This window comes from Camponotus vicinus, unplaced genomic scaffold, assembly GCF_025532165.1.
Source record: "Camponotus vicinus isolate PSW18456_S1 unplaced genomic scaffold, iyCamVici1.0 SCAF_4, whole genome shotgun sequence".
Classification (NCBI taxonomy): Eukaryota; Metazoa; Arthropoda; class Insecta; order Hymenoptera; family Formicidae; genus Camponotus; species Camponotus vicinus.
Window position 1 is genome coordinate 16653217 of NW_028141976.1, and position 22145 is coordinate 16675361.

Below are 22145 nucleotides of genomic sequence, written 5' to 3' on the forward strand. Positions count from 1 at the left end.
GGTAAAAAGGGGAACCGAGCAACGACGCGCTTAAGAACAAGTCGTTACCGCGTAACGACTTTTGCCGAATAGCGGGGTGAAATTTTTTGCCGTTGTCTAACAGCATATGCCATGCTCGAGTACACGCGCAAACTGTTTATTAACAGGGCGCGGAGAAAATCAATTTTTTCGCCATGATTTATTCTCTCAAATCATCCCTTAAATGAGTAGCAATTAAGACCCTTGCAATGTATCATTTTATCTCGGATTAAGTAAATCGGTTCGTAAATCATATCGCTATTTCAGTCTTGTTAATATGCAATTTATTTTACATATATGTATATGTTTATTTTGAACAAACCGTTTTAATTAACTTAACTGGGTCTCGATAAAAAAGAATAATGTATATTAATACATAGTGTCTTAAGAATTTTGAAAGCGAATTATATTTAAATAAGTATAAATTTATAATCGCTTATAACATTATATTAAGTAAAATGGAAAAAATAGTAGCTGTAACTTATAGAAAAGAAATATATTATTTAATTGAAATTTTCTATAAATAATAGATTTATCTAATTGGAATTTTCTATAAATAATACACTATCTTGTATATCATATTTGACATAATATACGTAATCGAAAACATTCGGTAGTATTAATTTGTAAAACACATGTGCTTTCAAAATTTAACATTAATTATATAATTAATTATAGTCTACTTTGCAAAGTTTTGTTACAAAAGAGGCGTGGCTCGACGCTGCTGCACCTAGCTCGGTGTTGTTATCAGGACAATAATCGATTTACCTACCCACCTACCCACCGGACGGAGGGTTCTCGTTTAGTACGAAGTGAGTACCACGTCTATACAGGTTGTTTTCGCACTAATTGCTTTCATTTTCAAATTGCGTTATATGCGCCAAGAGAGCCTAAAAGCGGGCAGTACAGCAGACAGTAATGCTAAAAGTGCGATGGCATCTAGGCACAGTGGGTGCAAACTTCGTCAATATCACTGTCGGAAAAAATCGCGGAAATTTTTAATGTAGCTCTTCATAATATTTCAATAAAATATATATATATATATAATAGTAGTATCACAAAATATATATTTATAATTATAAGTATAATAATCTGCAAATAATTCCATCATGTTTGTATTCATTTATCTAATCACGTAAAAATTGATCGATAAAGAAACATCGTTTTCTTCGCAGTTGAGCAATTTTACAAGAAAAGAGAAAATTATTTCGCAATACGGGTTGTAAAATTATTATTGTACAACTGACATTTTCTCTATTTTCTGAAGCAGACGTTGCTCGGAAAATGGCTTCTCCAAATATTTCCTCTCCACCGAGCGCATTCCAAGTGCGTTCCGAACACGACACGAGAGGCTCCCCCAGTTCCAATTTTGGAATGGACACGAAATTCCCCGCGGTCTTTTTTATTTATTTCTCGACATCCCAACTAAGAGCGCACGCGCGTCTCTCGGAAGATTGGGCTTCTCTCGCGGACAAAGAATCGTATTTTTAACCGCTTCTCGTTACTGCACCTTGAGCACCGGGGCGGCTCTGCTCTCTCGAAATTTCCTCGTTACCCGAGCTTTATGTCGCGAACGTTAAAGAGAAATATGAATGGCTTAAGAGCTCCCGTTAGATACACGCCTGAAGGGAAATGAGTGAGGAGGCCATACAATACGGCGCACACGATTCTGCAACTATGAGTTTCTGTCTCGTAATTTGGTGATGCTGGGGTGGCTTGTCCGACATTTGGAAAATTCAATTTTCGCCTATAATTTTCTTGAAAAGCTTAACCGTAACATTACCGGAATATTTCGCGTTTATTAATTTATATTATTTAATATAAAAAAATTATATATGATTATATATAATCATTTAATAATTTCAATATTATATTACAATATTTTTCTAAAAATTCCTTGCAATGAAAGATATAAGCTGACGGTTTTTCTTCTCAAAAGAACGACGAAAGAGAGGAGAAAGAACAAAGAAAGTTGACAAGAAAAAGAGAAAGAAAATACTATTTATACCTATTTTCTCTATAATAAATATGACAAGGATAGACATATCTATATCATCAATGATTGGATACTCCGGGAAAAAAAAACCCTACTTAAAATATCAATATGTTTGGACCTGTAACAATGCATAAGGTTTACAATTAGTGCTGAAAAGTGCAATGGGCGAGTTAAGAGTTAATGCGCGCAACCTCCTCTTCACACACACATAGTCACTAGTTTATTCCACCCCACAGTATGCAATCGGGTTTTCGGGAAAATACACCGAAACCCTTCGACGGACGACTGAACATATAGGCTTAACGGATACTGAAGGGGAGAAAAACCACACAGAACCCGTGAGCGAAATACTGAACAGCGAAATATCAATAATCAACGATACTGTGATATCGCAACGCAACTATACTCTCACTTTGTATTATCTCTCTCTCTTTTTCCGATACTTTTCTCAGTATACTGAGAGATGTTACTTCTGCGCTGCTATTTCGGCAGTTGCTTTTTAATGATTGACTCCAATCATATAATATGTGTATAATATGCGTATGTGTTGTTGTTTCCCCCTCTGTCAATATGGTGTACTACATGTTACGTAAATAGCAAGGACTCTTTGAGAAGCATGTATCTATTCGAAATTGTTTTCAATAATTCTGTTTTTTATTATCACTTATTATTTATTATCATTTATTATATGTATATCATTCTAGTATAAATATGCGAATAATATACAAAACGATCGCTTTTTTTTAATCGAAATAAATAAGCATATTTAGATAAGACCAAATAAAAACAATTAATATTCTGTTTTACAAAGAAAAAAATTAATTTAAAAAATACCTAAATAATAAATCTAGTTATTAATATAAAATTTGTATTCAAGGAGAATTTATTTTATCAAATAATTATCAAGAGATCAATTTCATATAAATTTGATGATTTTTCGAGAAAAATACATAAATGTAATGCTTTATACATATTTCTTGCTGATTTTTTATTATATATTTAAAATACAAATTTAAAAAAAGCTTTTAAAACATATTGAAATACAATAATAAAAAAACTTTAAAATTAAATATAATCTTTCCCATTACAGTTAGTCATAATAATGTCATAGCTATAAATGAACGAAAAAAAAACAATAAAAGAAAGGCTTAAACACACAATGCAAATTGAGAATATAAATTGATTTCAAAATCCCAAGTACGCATTTTTGATTGCCTAATGCATATCATAAATATTATTTTTTTTTTCTTTTAACTTGGAAATTTAAAGGTGCGACAGTAATTGTCATTTCGAGTAATTGTAGATAATTGAATTTCATAATCATATTGAGAAATGACTCTTTCGAATATAAAATTCTCATTTTCGTGTTTGAACAATAATCTATTTTCACTGATTATTTTCGCTATTATTATTCTGATACGTGTATGATGTGGCGAAGTCTATAGCGTATTTTCCGTGCAAACTTGAAATTTCCGATATTAAAAAGTTTTCATTGGTTGGTATAAAATGTAAAATTATGTGTCCTCAGAAATACAGAAATATGATATAGAAATAATATGTTTTCACAGCAACGTCCAAAAATTAATATAACATTTATTTAAAAAATATATAATATAACTATATATATATAAATAATATAAAATTAAATTTTGTAGCTTATTTAAACCAGTGTGTAAAAAGAATAACAATCATATTTTATACGTCTGCTAAAATATTATAGTAAAATAATCGTTTTACGCATTTTATCACGATGAAATATCGTTAAATTCGCGTGAAACGGTTGTTTTCAGGAAATATAGTATTATGAAAATATTAAAATAAACCGCGACGCATCGATATAGCTATTCTGCGATTTCGGAAATCCCATGGTTGGCACCCTGTGGAGCGAAACAAGTGGTCACGAAAAAGCGATCATAAGAAAAAATAATGACACAATGGACGTATGAGAAACAGAGAAAATCGAAAACACTCGTGTGTATTCCGTCACGACATCCGTGAGACGTACCGGCGCCAGCACGAATGTAACGACCATTCGTGCGCCACTGACACGAAGTTATATATCTGCGCCGTTCGTTGCACACTGCCGTTGTTCGTATACCGAAGCAAAGTTTGAAAAATAGTGGTCTTCTTTATGCTCGTCGCGCGCAACTTTGGAGAAGGTACCTCGGCAAACAAACAAACTATCGAAACTATCCTCTGGGATTTAGATGAGAGATTGAATATATTGCAGTGAGAAAAAAGTAAGAAATATGTATGTATGATTTTGCGCATTTTTTTCCATATACAATATTTGATCTTCGAAAGTAAAAGATAATTTTTACAGTGTCTAAAAATATTCAAATCTTTTCGAGTGACTGATGATTATAACATATGTATATGGACTTGTTAAGAGAGAGCCTTTCGTTGAAGATCTTTCCACCTTGATGATATTTCGCCCGGGATAACTCAATTTACTTTTCCCCTTCATCGAAGATTTGTCACAGATCAATGAGGAAATCTGCCCTCCTTGGCACATGACCCTACGATCGTGACAAAATGCAGATTCGCGAACACGATTCTTTTACGTGTCTGACAAGTTCAAAGGACAAGGGTGCTCGTCCCTCCCAGCTCGTTGTACACGAGGGCATCCACTCCGCAGTAAAATCACGTTGTCGAAAGTTCTATTTCTTATTCTTGCCGCGGGAGAAATACGACAGAATTTCTCAAGAATAAACTTAAAAGAAGAAGCAAGTTCTCGCGTCACAATTTCTATCATTTCTTTTTAAAGAACGTAGACGATATAAAAGTAAATAATATATGAGACAAAAAGTAAAAAATTTAAAGAAAAAAATATATAATATTAAAGAGCATTTTAACTTATAATGGAAAATTGTGTTCCTAAACTGTTAATAATCTATTACAATAAAAAGAAAAGAAATCGTGATATTTCTTTTAGATTCGCAAAGTCTCAAACGCGAAAAAAAAAACACCGATCTCCTCTGTTCTCTTTTCAAAGCAGAGAAGCAAAAAGGTACGTCCAGTAGCCAAGGGCAAACTGACAAATGGGAAAGATTTAAGCGGCGCAACCGCCAGCGTGCGCGCATTTTTCATCGGCGAGAAAAGGGCGGCGTGCTCGCTGCGTTAAGTAATTGCATCCCAACGTTCGCTGAAGGCGAAGGATGGGGCGGTCAGAGAAGTAGAGAACGAGACGAAACACGAAAGAGACGGGAAACCCGGCAAGCTGCGAAACCTGTTATCGAGTCTCGTAAAAATATCGAGAAAATCGCAACCCAATTTTCTCAAGAAATTGTATTTTTACAATAGTGAAAAAGCGAAAACGCTTGATCCGTGAAATGCACCGTAAAAGAACAATCGAACAATACGTAAGGAACAATCGAAGCTGATTTCTCTGGACAATCGTTCACATTACATGACGATTTTAATTGCGTTCATGTATTTTTTTGTAGGAAAAAAAATATATAAAATGTAACGGATAAAAGATGCGTCGATTAATTCTCAAGTAAAAATCCCCTCACCGTAGAATAAAAAAAATAGTAATTTATTGTTCAATGCATTCGTTACTCGATGGCATGCTGTATTTGTCGCGGCATCGCAACCGAGCAGAAAGCAGCGAGACAAAATCGTTTTGCCTTGCGGCGTATCCTCCCATTTTCCACTGCCATCAGATCCCTTGGAGAGCGAGAAACATCGGGGAAAATAACGATAGCCCGCTCTCATCCATTTTCCATACTTCCGACCACGGCACCGAGCGAGAAAGTTCTTAATGACTCTACTGTACGATCGTCGTTTCGCGCAAGAGAATGCTTGCAGCAGCGGCAGCAGAAGAAGATAACGGATAAAACAACAAAAGGAAGAGAGAGAGAGAGAGAGAGAGGGGGAGAGATTATGATACAGTAATAGAGAATTTCGTAAGCATTAACTTCCGCAATAAATGCTGCTAAGAAATTAACGGCGAAGCGCGAGAAAATTCTCTCGTGACGGAAATATTAAATCGTGACGGGAAATCGCGCTATTCGAACGATGATATATCCGTGCAATTCATTGTCGAGGGCACGAGACGACCGTATAATCTCTTTATTAAAACGCGGATTAAAACGCGTCCGGCTCCCGAAATATTGGCATTTCATTATTCCGCAAAACTTCAATCTGATTTATATTTGATCCAGAAATTTTCTGATCCAGAATTAAAATGTATGTAATGTGTAAATTAATTCGAAACAAATCTGATGCATGTTATGATAAATTAAAATTATAATTTAGATAAAGAATTATACATATTACATAAATAAAAAGGATGTTTCTTTCAGTAAATGAACTAAAACGATTTAGCTTTATTGTTCATGGCATATATATTACATTCCCTGTTAATTCAATGAAATTGTGAACTTCTATCATGCTAATTTATAATGCAAACTGAAAGCATAACTTATGACAATCTATTAATTGAAACGATAAAGACGAGTCGCGGATAAATGAACAGTTTCCTCGCATTTAATGTCGAAAGATAACGAACATTAGCCAATTAGCTATCTGAATTGTAATAGAAGGAGACGCAACTCTTAAACGCAAATAAGTGACTTGGGAATTTCCAAAGCTCACTCTTGAGACATACAATAAGCGCAAAAATGATTGGAAAGAGAATGAAGCAAGGAGAACGAGAGTAGATAAAATGAAAACGAAAGAAAAAAAACAGACTCCATGACGGAGAGAGAACGTTGCGTTTACATTTAATTAATTAGTCGATCAAAGTCGGCATCCAACTTGGACGTAGAAAAACGAGCGAGCGCTATTGCGGGCAAAATACGTTTAAAACGCGCTTCTTTCATCTTTTTTCACAAAGCTAACCATTACAAACATCAACTACGTAACTACAAGTGAAACTTTATTTTATTTGTGAATAATATATATATAAAATATATCAAAAATAAAAATTAAATTACAAATAAGAAAGATGTGTTGTTAATATAACAATCATGATATTAAAATGTTCTCATTATACTTGTATTTTTTCATTAGACGCAAGATATTTGAATATTTGATAATTAATAGTACAAATTAACAAAAATACTTTTTTTCCAATGCTTCGAATCTATTTTACATGTTCATAAATAATTACACAATTAATAACACAAAACAATTTTTTGTGTAAGCGCAAATTATCTAAAAAATTTTATTTTATATACATGTATATATGTAATTTTAAATTTTAACGCAGAGTTAATTATAAAAATTAATTTTGCATCACAATAATCTGTCCTTTGCAGAGCACTCACCCATCGCTTATTTCGTTGGGGAAGCTATTGAAGTTTCCGGTCACATCCACGGGAAACGACTTCCTCGTGTATCTTCAAGCAGTTTCCAGGCGACCATTAATGCGTAACGGAGTCATTAAGCGTTCCATTGAGATTCGCTCGTAGCACGAAGTCGACGCAAAGTTCTCTTACCTTCTCGCCAGTTTAAATGCGTCGTAAAATTATTCTTGATTACGTAAGCGATCTTCATCATGCTGTATTGTGTTTAAAAAATGATTAATCTATTTACGTTAAATAAAACACATTCTATTTATCAACCGTTCGAAAGCTGTACGAGTATTCATATCTAATTAAAGAGAGATCGAGACTTCAATAATATTAATGCGAATATAACATCTAACAATGTGACTTTTAAGAACATTTAAATAAACAGTAATCAGGAGAAAATAAGTCCTAATTAGATAATCATCAAATACAATAACATCAATTCTATTTCGAAAGATGAGGAATGTTACATCTCATTGTCAAACAATTTTTGTCATTGTACTTTCAATGAAAATGCCTACACACGGTTAGATAGAGTATAGATGTACTTAAAATAATGAATTCACGCAATATCCACGGATTTGTCGAATGTACATATATCGAGAGAATAAAAATCTTCGGGTTTCTCTCTCCAAATGCAAAATTCAATGTCCAAACAATGAAAACGCGCGTTTCTTTCTTTGCTAGCTCGTGAAAAAAGTGGAGCTCCATCATGAATAGTCCACTATGCTTTTCGTTTTCCGAATCCATCCTCCCGTTCTCAGCTTCGATTCTAAGAGTAATTAGAGAGAACTTCATCGTCGAGATCGTCCCACTCTACTCCAGCTTTCGAATTTAGTTCGCAGTCGCATTTGGGCACTCTCGGCAAAGTTACTCGCTCCGTAGAAAATGCAAACTTTTAATTTATTTAAAACCCCAGACACGCGATACAGAGAAAGCCAAAAAGTCCTCCCCTACGCGAGAGCGAGTTTGGGCTCTGTATATCTTCCTAATGAATTCTTATTCGATCCCGGGATTAAAGAGGTCACGAATGGACTTTGTCGGTGCGCAACATTCCCCTTCTCCACTTCCCATCGGATGAATAACATGTACACGGGACTGAAAGCCGTGGGGTATCGGAAAGGCCGTGAAAAAAACGCCCTCATGAGTTTAAAAGAAAAGCGAAGCCAAAGGGAGAACGTATTAGAAGTTATGTTTCAGGTGAAACGCGGTAGTTTCACCCGCGATCCCTATTTTCTCCCCCCTTCTTGCTTTTGCGAGTTCATTCGTGATTTTATATTCTGCTCTTTCCTTCACTCATCTCTCCTTCGTACTCTCACGATCACTTCGTGGACATTGATCGAGCCCATACGACCCTGAAATCCCTACGAGAAGCGTGTCTCAGGTTTCCACGAGGATTAACTTTCGAAAGCGGAAGTCTGTTTTAGAAGATTACGGTCACGCAAACCGGAAGAACTTGAACATTCACGCGAAAATACAAGTACGGTCGATGCAATGTTTCTGTTCTTGCCAATTAAAATGTATCGAGATTTTATTTTACGAGGATATTTAAAGTAGATATAAGATTTATATGTTTCAAATTTGGAACACTCTTTATATACTATATATGATGTTTGCGAGATATTAATTAAAATTAGCTTCCATTGCTTATCTAGAATATTTCAAAATAATTACATGATTTCAGCCTGTTATTTATTATTCAGTCAAATATCATTTCATATTTTATTACGTAAAAGAATGTTGACTATATGCATTATATCCTTGTCGAATGAAATATTAGTAAAATCTCGTTTTGACGTCCAAATAAATGCGATTTTCCGTATATGAAATGCATTTACGAGATACTAGTTAAAATTTTATATTGTTCGCCTGAAATATTATAAAATAACTGGATAAGCTATTACTCCGTTTATTGTTTATTATATTATATTATATTATATTATTGTTAACCGTTTATTATTTAATCGGATATTGTATAATATTTCATATTTTGTCAGTTTTAAATATCTGATTATCTCGAAAATCGTTGTAAACTTCGATATTTAAAAGCTCACTATAAGCAAGCCGCTCACTATAAACAAACCTAATTTTAATGAGCACAATTTTTAATTTTTAATTTCTATACATCCTTCATGAAAGAAGAGATTTAATTATATCGAATAATTACATTGACAGTTTCTTTTAGCTAGATAATTCAATTTCCGTAATTTTTCGTAACTTGTTTCGTAGTACGTGTACGTAGCAAATATTAGCGCATGAAATTTATATCCAATTTAAAAGAGCAGCAGCAAGAGTCCTTACATTTCTTTGAAGATACCGGCGGATTCGCGCAGAATTTAATACCAGCGCAGAGAAGCCAGCAGACGCGGCAAAGGAGTTAGATGATTCGCGAATATACCGCAGACATTTCCTCATCTTGGTACCGAGCAATCCGCTAATACATTTCTCGAGCTATCCGCCACGTATTAAGTGGGCATGAGCTTTTTGCGCGTCTGCCGCAGCTTCTTTTCGTTTGAGATCAAAGTGGATACATCATATGTCTATCTCGTCTCTTTTCCCCTCATATTCTTTTCCTTTTTTCACACGCAAAAGGCAAAATCATATCTCATAACTCTTTCACACCTAACAGAATGTGTGTTTAAATAATATACAATTATATGTAAGATAAATCAAATGGACAAACATTTTTTAAAGTGTTTGTACATGCTTATAAAAATTGAAAATTTTAAGTACACATTTTTAATTAAAAACATTTATAAATCTTGTCTGTCTATATATAAAAAAGATACAATCGAACAGGAAATCCCAGAATTAAATGAAAATATTACAAGATATCAATTAAATTAATGATGATATCAAGAATAATTTTAATATGCCAGGCCTGATATTTTTCGAAAGTCTCGAAGTTGTTGTCTCCTTTCGATGCTGATTAGCTATTGCGCTTGTGCGCTGCAACTGTTTCACTCATGTTATATTTGTAGTATTATTTGCTTATTTGCAAAGCATGCGAATTTGGACAGTTTGTGAAAAAAATAAAGTTAAAAGAAATAAAAAAAGAGTTATATAAAGAAAGAAAAGTGAAAATTAAAATATTATTCTCACCGTGCTTATTATCATCGAAAATCGCGTAACTTGACAATTAAATAATAGTAAAAAAATTAGATAAATTTGTTTATAATTAATTAATTTAACTTTCTTTTTGTTACGTTGACAAAAAAGGTTCTTCGTTTCGATTAGAGTGTATTTAAGATTTCTTTAAAAATTTTACAAAACTGTATAACTATAATTTTTAATATTTAGAGTATTTAATATTTTAATAAGCTAGAATATTCTCTCTCTCCCTCTCTCTCTCAAGTGCCCTATAATACCTAGTGCATTAATAAATTTAATAAAATATTAAAAGAACTGATAATAAATTAATTAATTTTTAATTATGAGATTGTATATACAAAATATCGTTTACAATTTTATAGTTACAGCAATAATATTTATCTCTGACACTTGAACATTTTTATAAAAACTGTACAAATACAATAAGACATTTAATCTTTCTATTGATAAGATAATAAACTTCGCACATGATAAAACGATATATCTTTATGTTCTATTATTATCGTGTAGATATCGAAATTACAATTGTGCAATTGTGTAGTCAGAACTTTAATTTCTAAAACATATTTTTCAAGGACAAGGAGAAATTTTATTATTTAAATGCCCTTTAAATGTGGTATAACTAAGATTTTAAAGAATGCAAAAGGAAATCGATTTGAGGCAAGCTTCAATTTAATAAAAAAAATAAAGAAATATTTACATGACTAATAAATGTATAATAAATATTTATTCAAATATTTATTGTTCCTTATAAAAATATACTGATTGCGTTAAATTTTCGTTAAGATTGTTATACATAAAATATGAAGAATATGATGTTATCCATTCCGGTACATGAAATATCTCATAAAATAGATTATTTGTCGATAACAAATTCTAATACATGATGCTCATTGGAAATTTTATACACTGTTAAAGCATATGCAATTAATTAAATTATGATCTTATTAATATTTTAAATTTTATTCATCTCGCGATAGATTCTATTGATTATATTATATATAACATGTTACAAACATGAACTCATAAACAATTTCTATATTTATTGAACTGTCAATTCCTATTATAAGAGTATCATCGAACATGATTATCAATGTGTCGATAAAGACTTGACTTCAAGAGTAAGGCATCACCGATAGCACAATATAAAAGAAAAAGAAATCATCACGACTATAATCGTTGGCATTTTATGCGTACTATGATTATTAGTGACACTCTTAATTAAATTATTAGTGGAATTATTAAGTTTTGTCACCACTATTATATTATTCTCTGATATCCAATCTATATAGTAAAAGATATCTGTATATACTCCAGGGGTCCGTGGCCGAGCGCAACCCTCACCGCCACTGACGATACCGGTCAAAATACCGTTGCAGACCATCCCACCGCCAGAATCACCCTGGAAAGAAATAAATTATATAATAAGAAAATTTACAGAATAGATTATAAATAAAAGAATGCGCATTTTTTGTTACTTGGCAGCTGTCTCTTCCTCCTTCCAGGTAGCCGGCGCAAAACATTCCCTCTGGCAAATCTGTTATGTTTATAAGTAATTCACGACATTCTTTTGTTGATCGAATGGGCAGATCTACGTACATCAAATCTTCGGACACTATCGAGTTATTCTAAAATATTTTCTTTAGTTGAAAAGAATTCTTCAAAGATTAAATAATTTTAGGTATATATTATCACTTACCTCGTTTAAATAACCCCATCCTGACACTTGACAGAGAGTTTTGGGTACAGACGGATTCCCTGTCAAAGCAATATTATGAACTTCCGAAGTAAATGCAAAGGGTACCGACAGCTATAAAAACCAAACCTGGATTATCTTGATTTTAAAAATCACGAGAATATTAAATAACAAGCGATTTGTAAAGCGATGTAATCGTACTTGTAAAACGGCAACATCGTTGTGCAAAGTTGTTATATCAAACTCTGGATGAATTTTAAATTTCTCCACACCTCTTTCCTGTCTTGTCGAAGTTTTCTCATTTAGTTTTAGGATTCCTCCGACCACAATAATCGTCCATGGTTGAATAATAATATCACTACTATAATTAATTGCTTCACTTTAATTTCATTAATCTCCGATTAATACTAGATACTCTTTTTAAATATACACTAATACATATAAATAAATTCATTGACATAATTATTGTTTCTCTATAAGAATGTAAATATATTAATTAAAAAAATATAGATTAAAATATATTGAATTATATATTTATCATTAATTTGTGGCAATTATTTTGTATTTTCTACATCGTGCAAAATTATACAGATAAAATGAGAGGACGGAAAGTTAATAATAGTTTTAAAATAATATAAGTATTTATAAGCATGTATATTTAAAATATTTATCGTTGAATTAAGATATATCTATTAAAAATTCTATTTAAAATTCAATACATACAGATACAAACAGTGCGCTGCAGTAAGTATTAGTTTCGTGCTAATGATGCTTCCGCCACAAAAATGGCTTCGGGACCAGCTGCGCATCAAAGAAACCTGCAAAGAACAAGTTTACCTTTCACATTTGTGTTAAATTAAAAACGCCGATAAATATTACCTGATGAGGAAATTGTTTTAAAGCTGCTTTCGTTCCATTAACTATACGACCAGTTAAACCAAAACTCACTAACTTCTCATTATGATCAGTAGAAATTTCCACGAAATTTGTAGAGCCTGATACACAAATTATTATTATTACCATTAACGACGTGCATCGTGCTGTGTATGTTGCAAAATGAAATCTAAATTGTCCGATGGCAAAAGGACTTATTGATAGAACGGAATTCATAACAATTTCAAATTATATTGCGATGCATGGATTATTTAACGCACTCGCCGTGGGGGATAAAAACTATATCCCGGAGTATATGGTCTGCGGTAATTATCGGCGAGTTAAATGAAAAATTAATTAACCGTTGCAATTTTATCCAAGCGTGACTAATGCTCTATCAATCTCGCTCCCGTTGTATATAGTACTCTGCGCGTATTTTGATTCGATTATACATATTAATGCTAAAATTATCTCTCGTTATTCACACAACAGAATCATTGATTGTTTTCAAAAATAAACAGGAATAATCACAAACGTAGTTTTTTTCACCAGTTTACAAATTTTGAATCGATCTCGTTAATGCATCTACGTGTATGCAGCTTCGCACTTACCATGAGCGAAACATAAAAATGCCAAAAACACCGACAGCAACGCAGGCCACATTGTTTTTCACAATTCATGAAGATTCACTTAGTCGTTGTCGAAGAGCGACTGTTCATTGTAACAATAACGACGTACGGAGAAATTTTATCACAGACTCAAGTCACACAAGCAAAGAGATTATCGTGTTATCGGTTATTGATTATTATCTTGGATTAATTATTATAAAATCAAATTCCACTCTCTGATAAATACACAATCTTTCTTCACATGAAATCTCCTATTTATTATTATCACAATTGAAGTTTTTTAAATTGTTTTATGATTTATATTTATACGTTATATACCTTACTAGTCATATTATCATGAAAAAATTTTCTTTATCTATTATCTTATTTATTTGTCTGTCTCTAATAACTTAATAACTTATTTGCCAATATATATATTATTTATTTATTTATTTTTAATTGTAAAGGGAAAAGTGAGATACAACCTTTTTGACTATAATATAATAAATTATATTATTATAAATAAGAGAAGCTCTCTGATAAAAAAATATTTGAAAATCGATTCACCGTATAAGCAAAATTTTGATATTACTATAATTATTTAAATAATGATACAATATCGAAGGAGCAACGGCAATCCAAGAAATATGATAATTCTTGTGGAAGCTGATAGAATTACTAGATAGGTGGATAAAAATATATTGGAATTGGCAGAATTTTTGAATTCTCCTCTGAACATGACTATAGACTGAGATATCGGACAAAAGCGATCTGGGAATAATGAAATTCCGGAATAAAAGCTATTTCCGGTGGTCAACTGCAGCGGTCGACTACGGAATATTCGTCGAAGACAAAAGTGCAAACTATGCGAATATCTAATGCAAAATCGTCGATGGTTGTATGTAATTCAGTTCAAACATAATTTATCATGATATCGTTATTTTTAACACTGTCTGCTAAAAGATCAGCCGCCATTGACAAGACAAAAGATAAGAAACGGTAGATATGAGAAATAAGAAGAAGAAAACTAGAATCAAAAGAAAAATTATTCAAGACAAATATTAAACGAAAAAAAATGAACTAGCATGATTAAATTGAACTCTTTTCTTATGCAATATTTTTTTACAGCTCTATATTTTATCTCTCTCTTCTCTGAATTTTATATTCCAATAACAAATAGCCAATAACAATTTTCATGTATGATAAAATTCGAAATTGGCACTTTTATATTTTTTCAATTATTGATAGAATATTATTTTTTTATATTTTAGAATTTGTAAATATTTAATAATAATGCATATAAATTTCCTTCAACTATAAGGATATAGTAAAATCAATAATTATATTGATAAACACAGAAGAAAAGAATATACATTACTTCGGTAAAGATACACACCGAAAGAATATATCGTGAATTATGTTCATGACGTTCTAACTGCGAATGACGAGATGTCTCTCGAGAATAATGAGAGATTCAAATTCAACGACGAAAAGGAAGGAAGAGGGTCGGAAATAACTGAGGAGCGGGACAGAGCGACATCGGCAAGAGAGAGGTAGCGGGCGGGACAGAGTGTATAGGGCTGATAGGAACCGCCATTACCCATCCCTGTGTTAAACCAACCCCGCGTACAGCAACGTGCAACCCCTGTGTACAATCTCCGTGTGCCCAACAGACCCGAGGTGCTGCGGGCGTTGTCTACCATGGTCGAATCGCGTTCGACCGGTCCTCTCGAAAGCGATCGTGAACGTATACGCACTCGCCGGACGCACCGAATGCACTGTTCGGTTTAATACCGATGGTAGCTGGCGAGCTAACATAACGGCCGACAAGCTCGTAATTTAGTCCTCTCCCCCAAAGTCGGGATGATAGATGCAAACAAACCTTCTCTTTTTCGTCCTGTAAACTATGCACATTACGATGTAGGAGAAACGTCACGAGTGGCAAGTTAGATTTATCTACGAGCGTATTAGAGTCGAGAAATAATGGAATCCATGCAAGTCGAATCGAACGATAATATCCCGGGTGAAAAGGGGTCTCTCGTATTTTCCTACGCGCATGGATAGGTGCTTTTGATGTATCGATACTTTATCGCAATCACGGGCAATTAGTAATGCATTAGTGATGCAGAACAGGGGAAAATGGGAAAGATAAATTAATTGCCCAACGGGCTAATCCCAGACATCTCAGATCTCGCGTCTATTGCGACAAGATGTACTCGCTATGTTTGTATGTGTTAAGTTATGTGACATATGTGCGCCAAAAGATGTAATTTGTGATAGAAAAATCATATAAACAATTTAGACTTGAAAAAAAAGAAAAGAGAAAGACTTACACAATAGCTATTTTTTATAAATTAAATGTACGTATCAGAAATTAAATAAAATGTAATTAATGTTATCAAGTAAGAACTGTTTTCTACTCTGTTTATTATCTCTGTAAAATAACATCGAAAAATTTATTAAATCTAATCTAATCTAATTTTAATTAATCTATTTCTCGTAAGCATATGTCATACATAAAAATACCGCGAAAAAATAGGAGCTATAATTATTAAATTTTTCATCTAATTGTAAGATCTGCTTCGTAAGATAGTCTATTAGAGTCTATTATTTCTCATGGAATACCCTATGGGACATAAATATCTAAATACATATATACACATACTGGGTGTTAAAAAAGTCTGGACACGGTCGAATATCTCGATAAGGAAGAGTTTTACTAGAAAGTGTTTCAGACAAAAGTTGTATGGCTTCGAGGGGGACATAACATGGTATCATTGGTTTGACCTTGAAGAGTTATTTGAAGGTCACATGAAGGTCACCTCCAATTTCTTAAATGGAACCCTCTATTTTTTATTGCATATTCTTGTAGCTTATCTCGAGGGCTTTCCAAAATACTATAATAAAATATTTTTCCCTCAAGTACTTTTTGAGTTATAAGGCTTGAAATCATTTCTTAATTTTACATAAACCGTAAAATATCTTGTAAAATATTCATTTTTCGATTATCTTACCTTCATACTTTTATGTACAAAATAATGAGAGGAATCAATTGGTATAAAGAAAACATACAGTTGTTTTTAAGAAAAAATATGGAATTGTTAATTGCAAATTACATATTTTTTCTTCAAAACAATTATGTGTTTTCTTTACACCAATTGATTCCTCTCATTATTTTGTACATAAAAGTATTAAGGTAAGGTAATCGAAAAATGAATATTTTATTAGATATTTTACAGTTTATGTAAAATTAAGAAATTATTTCAAACCTCATAACTCGGAAAGTACTTAATGAAAACTAACTTAATTATAGTGTTTTGGAAAGCTCTCGAGATGAGCTATAAGAATATGTAAAAGCATATAGGGTGTCCCGTTTAAAAAGTTGGACGTGATCTTCACGTGACCTTCAGGTGACTCTTCAAGGTCAAACTAATGGCACCATCTTATGTCCTCCTCGAAACCATACAACTTTTGTCTGAAACACTTTCTAGTAAAACTCTTCCTTATCGAGATATTCGACCGTGTCCAGACTTTTTTAACACCCAGTATAATACATATACAAGTACATGCAAATCAAGAAGATACATGTTTAAAGAGTGAAATTAAAAATCCCGTTGATCATTCACGACTTGTTCCGAAATTTCACTTCTTTTCTCTCTCTCGCTCTTTCTCGTGTTGTTTCCGGAGCAGTCTCTCTTTCTCTCTCTCGATTGCTCTCCTTCGATCGCCCACTCCCGCCTTCTTCACCTCCCGTCACTGGTCTCTCTCTTTCATCTTTCTCTCTTTCTTCCTCTCAAGGCGGCTTTCCTTCTGAGTCGAGATAGCTACCTCTTCTCCGTTCCTTCTAGCCGCGTCGTGGAATCATTCTCGATGGAACCGTGGATAATATTTATGAAACGTAATGATAAGGAATGCTACCTGCGACCGATGGCCACGATTGCATTTGCGAAGGCGGTCGGGTTGTATCTCTCGACTGTTATTTAGTCGTGGAAAGCGGATGCAATTTTGCATAGCTCTATAGTATCGTCATATCTTTTCGCTTCAATAACGCAGCAATCATCAATTCTCGTTTGGACGCCAATCGCATTCGTTAATAATTTATCAAACTACTCATTACGATTTTGACATTACTTACAATTTATCACTAAATGAATGAATTTATCCAACGTATCTGGTATTTTTTTATAAGTATAAGTAATTTGTGCGATAATCGCGTACTGGTTTGACCACTTATAATAACATGGTCCATAAAATTTTATGTCTTCAAATCATTAAAGTTTTTGTGACTTGCCTGCATATTTGTTTGACATCATTGTTTGACAAAATATTACTAAAATTTAAATGCGCATTGTGTTTACATATATCATTGTTTTTGCAACAACACATGCAAATTTTGATTAGGTATTTTAATCGCAAAAAAGAATCAATAAAGAAATATATTTGCCATAATACGCCATAATGCACTTCTAGCTGACGAGCAAGGTGACCTTGGCAAAGTAGCGAATTCACGGTTCTATTCATTCGCTCCCTTCTAGAAGCACCGTTCCACGTCACGGAAAGAGGAGGAAAGTAACCTTGGCTGCAATGCAACCAGTTAAAGGGCTGTTCAAGGTCTACCAGAGTCTTCCCCGAGTCTATCGTCTGGTCGCTACACTTCACCAAATAGAGACTCTCTCTCTCTTTCTCGCTTACAGAACAGAACCTTTTCCAATTTCACGCGAATGCGAATTACATTGCGCGTTCTTTACTCAGAAAATTACATAGTCTGGTACTAATCGTAAGATACCAGACTATGTGGCGTGTCTCAAATGCGGCGCGTGCACTTCATCCGCAATGGCCTGTAAAACGGAGATGTACGGGTGGCATTAATAGAAATTCTTGAACAGCGACGCACAAACTCCTCGCACGGTAATTTAAGTAGTATTTGAAGAGGGTCGAGTTTAAATCAAGTGCATCATTATGCATCCGTATTACTTACTTCTCAGAGAACACACACATACATATGGAAAATTTAAAATATAAGGTTCAAAATAATAAAATATTCGCACACGCGTGTCACAAAACAAATTAATTTCGTATTCCTCAAGAAAATACAATATTAAAAACAGCTTATAAAGTAAAGGTAATATTCAATTAATAAGAAAAAGTGGAAATCAAGGAAAATATTCTTCTAAATATCATATATTTATTTATAATAATTAAAATTAATTATTAATATCCAGAGATTTTTCAAAAAACCTTTTTTGATAATTATAAGAAATAAATTCTATAAATTAAAAGCGATCAAAACAATCACATTATAATCATAAAAATCTTTCTAAATATTCATGTTACACACATTTCACATAGATCATTAATATTACTTTCGCTCTGACAGTCCCCTTTGAATTCACATGTCTAATAAATATATCGTTGGTTACACAAACTGAAACGAATACGCGGTACGAATAAGAAACGTCGGCTTCAATGGCGCTTTACTCCAAAGTTAACTCTCTTGTACAATATTCGCGCGTCTCGTTCGACCTTAACCCTCGGCCCGAAGTGGTGAATTTTTTATACGATTTGCTATTTCCATCTGGCGGCCGCGCTTTCGTTGCCATCTCGACGTTCTTGAATGCCTCTTCGAAGCTTTTCTCGCTGGCGCGAATGCGAGTGACGTCTACTCGAGCGGGTCTCGGAGTGGATTTTTTTTCTTTCGGAGACCGAAATTGGGTTGCGCGCCTTTCTTTAGGCTTCTCATGGCGCAAAGTGGCCCACGCATGTCGCCTTGAAAAAAATTATGTCGAGTCGTCGTTGCCGACACCATAACGATCGGCACTTCTCCGCAACAACTCTCTTTCTCTTTTTTCTTCTTTTGCTCCTAATGGAAAGACAAGCGCTTCAGCCGCGAACTGCATTTCGATGTGAATCATCCTTGACGTATAGACGAAAATAACATTTATATATCCCTCGAAATTGGCGGTGGTCGAAAAAATAACACCCGTCGACGATGCCGAAGATAATATTCCAATTAGAATATCTGAGATATCTTCGTCGTGGAATTCTCATTACCTCGAGCACCCTGCCGACGCGTATAATTTCGAGATAGCGGGAGAGCGCGATCTCGTTGACGCAGCAGATGCTCTGTAGATCTCAGCGGGTACAGAGTCAATGCACAAAAGTTATATTGCGAAAAGTAATTTCGTAGCATCAACCAATTCGAATGGCATAATTAACTGCGATAATATCAATATTCTTACACGTTATAATATTTAAACGTGACTTTATATATAATACTTCCTCTCTTTTTTCTTTTCTCATTTGTTTACTTAATTTTAAAATAATAAATTTTTGTAATAATCCGGAATCTGTGATCGCAACTGCAGAATTTTTATAATATATTGTATAAGAACAATTATAATCCGCGAAGATGTTAATAATACGGATATGTTATATACAATATATATAATCATTTTATGATTTTCACAGGTAAAAATATAGTCGTTAAAAGCGTTTCCAGGATTTTTTCGCAAACTTTGAAAGTCAACGCGTCCCGTTAATGGCGTGCATTTCTTGCATCTCACCTTTAATCCTTTCACGAGTAAATTATCCACAATATTTATGCTAGGATTTCCCGTATTTGTATTTTTTATTGCGAGTGCATCTTAAAATCTCATATTTAATCTCGCACGTTATCCATTTAATTACATGGTTAAGCGTGTATTCTATTGCATCGCAACATTAATGGAATAAATCCTAGCAGAAAAGACATTCGAGACAATTTAGAGCTTCAAAAAATTCTCGGTTATCCAGATACAAACTATATAATGCAATGCAATAATACACTTATCTTCTTGACACAAACATGTGTGCAAAACAAGATTCCTGTTATCTGTATACTCATTAACAGACTATTTACAATTCGTTAATAGAAGATGTCTTGTGGACGTAAGTCTAAATTATATGAAATATTAATTATGCAATTAAGATACAAGTATAAGTAAAAACGCTGCAAAATTATATTATTTAAAAAGACAAATTTTTCATCAGTATACAAGCGCCGAGGCTTCCGACGCTTTCACGCGAAATATTCCTCGCCGTTTACAGCTGAGCAAATGGAGACACGCGATGCGGTTGGCGTCCATGAAGACCATGCAGCACTCGTGCATGCTTGCCTGCAGCCATGGCAACGTAGTCGTGCTCTTCGTGTTACATAACCGGGAGCCCATGCAGCCGTGACCTCGATCCCAGTCGGTGACTTCGTCTTCGACCACGGCCGGTCTTGCATCGGGGCACGTTCGTGCCCCTTACCCCATCGCGCTCTCCCGTCCAATACTACCATCGACGTTACCGCGAAGACCAGACGTCTCTCACAGACAAAACAACCACCTTCCAACGACGACCCCGACCTTTTTGCCGGCTCCTGCACGCTCGTCGTTCCTCTGCAGCGTCTCGAGTAAGCCACCTCTTACATAAGAGCGAAATTTATCGGAGGAATTTCCATTTTGTGCGATGCTGATGTCATCGCTACCTCCGAATGTTCGAGCTGCAAATCAAGAATGGCCTTCTGCGAACGAAAGCTCTTCAGATTATTTATTTATTAAAAAAATGTGCTTAAAGAAAAGATCCTTGTATACGAAAGGATGATATAATATTCGCGTTCGCAACGTAATGTCGCTTCAACGATCCACAGTCGTTTGAACAAAGTGGTTTTCATTGAATCCAGAGGGAATATACGGTAATCGGTCACGCCAATTTTTATAGAGATCCTTTTTTGCGACAGAAAAATAACGACTCGTTCGGAGACCGGCGTTTTTACACCAAGATCTTCAAGATACATGACGTGCCTCGCGATCGTAAGTGTCTATATGGCAACCTTTCCTTCTTTGTTGGTCGGCGTAATGGCTCAACAAAGTCGATGTGAATGCGTGCAGAGGCAATTTATTTGATGGTGCGTGTCTAAGTCGGAAATATCATAATATTAATAATATTAATAATAACAGGCGCCAGCGCCTATAAAAGGGGATTTCTCTTATGACAAATTGAGGCCAATAACTACAATATATGTTACATTGACATAATGCCACACGAGAACAAAAATTTACAAAAAACAGAAAACAATATATCGATAAATCAATGCACGTGCGCCAAATTATTTAAAATTTCAATTTATTTTTAAAATTAATCTAATTAAAATAATTAAATTAAAATTATTTTTAGAAACAGTAAATTGTGTAAAATGATATTTATCTTTAGAAAAACTTGTAAAATTAAAATTAAAAGTATAAAAATTATACAAAATTACAATTAATAACAATAAGTTCAACAAATTAATTTTCATTATTAACGATCTGTAAACGTATCGCAGTGATAAATATTTATTGAAATAAATTTTTATTTCTGCACAAAGAAATTAAATTATATAATGGCAATTGCTCATAGCGAAAGAACCAATGGGCATCATAGAAAAAAAATAATAATAAATTTTAAGACTTTGATACATTCGATTTAAGAGATTTAAAGAGAGTGGATTTATAGAGAAATCAATACTAAAATAATAGGTGTGC

At 33.6% G+C, this 22145-nt stretch overlaps 1 protein-coding gene across 2 annotated transcripts; it reads right to left on the minus strand.

The window, feature by feature from the left end:
- Positions 1-11076: 11076 nt before the first annotated feature.
- Positions 11077-13744, minus strand: LOC145969807 (trypsin). 2 transcript variants are annotated; one of them, XM_083096075.1, is made up of 7 exons: positions 13603-13744; positions 12998-13113; positions 12842-12936; positions 12320-12476; positions 12122-12232; positions 11901-12050; positions 11077-11824 (listed from the first exon to the last, which is right to left on the minus strand). In XM_083096075.1, exons 1-7 carry the CDS (start codon positions 13652-13654, stop codon positions 11552-11554), a joined length of 954 nt encoding a protein of 317 aa, XP_082952201.1. In that variant the 5' UTR covers positions 13655-13744; the 3' UTR covers positions 11077-11551. The 2 variants fall into 2 exon arrangements, with proteins under 2 accessions (XP_082952201.1, XP_082952200.1); XM_083096074.1 differs by having other exon boundaries at positions 12320-12479.
- Between the last annotated feature and the right edge of the window lie 8401 nt (positions 13745-22145).